Source organism: Tupaia chinensis, unplaced genomic scaffold (genome assembly GCF_000334495.1).
Source record: "Tupaia chinensis unplaced genomic scaffold, TupChi_1.0 Scaffold000335_1, whole genome shotgun sequence".
In the NCBI taxonomy this organism is placed as follows: Eukaryota; Metazoa; Chordata; class Mammalia; order Scandentia; family Tupaiidae; genus Tupaia; species Tupaia belangeri.
Window position 1 is genome coordinate 716,143 of NW_006159829.1, and position 2,225 is coordinate 718,367.

The following is a 2,225-nucleotide window of genomic DNA, read 5'->3' on the forward strand; positions in this document are numbered from 1 at the left end:
CGCGCTGATGTGGCACAGAAAGCTCTGGCAGCAGTGGGTGCCCACGGATGCCACGCCAAGGTTGACACTCGGGCCGGGGCACACCGGGGAGCAGCCCTTGTTCAGGGTATGGCCAAAGTCCACGACGTTCCCTGTACGGGAAACAAGGTGGTGAGGGGACAGAGGCTGGCCGCAGGCAAAAGGACCAGCCTGCACCGGGCCGCGGTGGCGCTCCGAGGCTGGCCAGCCCCGTGGCACTCACCTATGCCAGCTGCGGCAGAGATGGTCACGCAATAGTTGTCTGTGTCGGAGCAGGTGGTTGGCTTTAGGCAGTACCAATTGCTCTTCTGATTGGTGCAGGAGAAGCACACGAGGGAGGAGGCTGCGCAGAGCCCCACGCTGTAGCCAGCTTGGGGAGCCTCCCAGGGACCCTCCCAGGCAGGCCCACCACCACCCTGTTCTTGTGGACATGCACCGAGCAACTGCTGGGTGCAGGCGCTGGGCTGGAGACCAAAGGAGGCACTGACTCCAGACCCTGTCCCTCAGGGAAGGGGTTCGAGGGACACTGAACACAGGGTGACAGCAGGATGGCTAGACACAACTGAGACCTTCTGTGGGAGTAGAGGATGGAGGAGCATGACAGGTCTCTTGGGAGCTGGTCCCGAAGGACCCCTGGGAGAGGGGGTTCAGGAGGAGGGTGCCACTCCTGCAAAGGTTGGGGGCCAGGGAGACTCACCAAGCTCCACTTCCAGCAGGGCGGCCAGCAGCACTGGCCCGAAGACCTTCATCCTGAGCGGCCGGCGTCCTGTCTAGGGGCTCCAAGGCAAAGAGGCCTGCCCTGCTCTGGAGACGATGATCATGGAGGCCTGGCTGCCTGCTCCTTGGCCTGGCCCTGGGGCTAGACCGAGCCATGCTCTTTCCAAGAAGAGCCCAAGGCCTGAAGAGCAGCAGGCCCTGACAGCCCCCACACCTGTTGCCCACAGCCGCGCAGCGCAGGCCCTGACAGCCCCCCACGCCTGTCACCTGCCCTCGCTCAGCGCAGGCCTTTCTGGTCACACTTCTCCCCAGCTTGGGGGTCAGAGGCCAGATGAGGCCGAAGGAGAGGTCCCTGCCTGCCCTTGCCTAGCTCTGGGCTGTTTGCTAACCCGTGTCCAACATTTTCCCAGGGCCTCAAGCCCAGGCAGCTCACAGGGGCAGGGACCCAGGACCATACAAGGTGTTGCCCTCGGCCTCCCTTTCCCTTCTCTCCTGCACCGACAGCCCTGGTTTCCCGTCCCTGCCATCAGCGAGCCAGCAGGGACAGGCACAGGTGAGTCTCAGCCAGGTGAGGCTGTGGGAGGGGCTGTGGCGCGCATGCAGAGCAGCTGGGGCTCTGCTCCACTGAGTATGTGTCATGGTGACTGTCTGGAGCCTTCTGCTGAGACCGGCTGTGGGCGGGGGAGGGGCTAGCTCCCAGGCTTTGGGAGGGAGGAGGTGGCCGCGGAGAGAGAAGATCCTGGGAGGGGTTGAGAGTGCCTGAGGATGGGCCCCAGCTTGGCACCATGCGGTCTGAGCAGGAGCCCCAGATGGTGGGGCTGTGAGCCTCCACAGCCCAGGCAGGGAGGAGCGCCAGTCCCTCTGCCAGGGGCTTCTGGTCGGGAGAGGCGGGAGCTGCCTCCAGTGAGCCCTGGGACACACAGGCCTGCACAGCCCGGAAGGGCCCAGGCTGTCCACCGCACAGCACTGGCCAGAGTGGACCGGCGGTTAGTAGGGCTGGGGGTGTGTAATGCTCTGATGGACAAAACCAGCCCAGAGGGGCAGGCAGGGGAGCGGCAGAGACCCGGGGGACCCAGGCTGGGCCCTCCTACAGGGCTCCCAGCAGCTGCTTCCTGGGAAAGCCGCCCACCACCAGGAGAGGCAAGCCGGTACCGGTGCCCTGCCTCAGCGCCAGGGCATCTTCCGCAGGGCTGTCTGCTCCGAGCGCCGCCCTGTGCACTGTGCACGGCAGGTTTCCGTGTCCTGGGGTAATCCACCTAAGCACTTAATGGCCCCTTCCTGCCGGGGCTCCCCGGATGCTGAGCTTCCTCCTCTGAGCAAGAAAGCTGTCCCTCCCAGCCGCCGCGCTGGGGAGTCGGGGGATGCCCCAGTGGCGCGGCGCGGTCTGGACGGCGCCTGCAGCGGGGCCCCAGTGGCGCGGCGCGGTCTGGACGGCGCCTGCAGCGGGCTGTGTCTGGTCCTGCCCCAGGCCCGGAGACATTCGGGGAGCT

General features: G+C 66.0%; 1 protein-coding gene across 2 annotated transcripts in view; it reads right to left on the reverse strand.

The window, feature by feature from the left end:
- LY6E (lymphocyte antigen 6 family member E) overlaps nucleotides 1-2,225 on the reverse strand; it is a 7,813-nt gene that overhangs the window by 1,966 nt on the left and 3,622 nt on the right. The window contains exons 2-5 of one of the 2 annotated variants that reach the window (XM_006152086.3): nucleotides 1,668-1,673; nucleotides 716-823; nucleotides 242-361; nucleotides 6-131 (exon numbers count right to left, since the gene is read on the reverse strand). In XM_006152086.3, the coding sequence (XP_006152148.1) occupies nucleotides 6-131; nucleotides 242-361; nucleotides 716-767 (298 nt within the window). In that variant the 5' untranslated portion in view covers nucleotides 768-823; nucleotides 1,668-1,673. Of the gene's footprint in view, nucleotides 1-5; nucleotides 132-241; nucleotides 362-715; nucleotides 1,624-1,667; nucleotides 1,674-2,225 lie in introns of those variants that run through there. The other variant, XM_027773301.1, reaches the window with a different exon arrangement.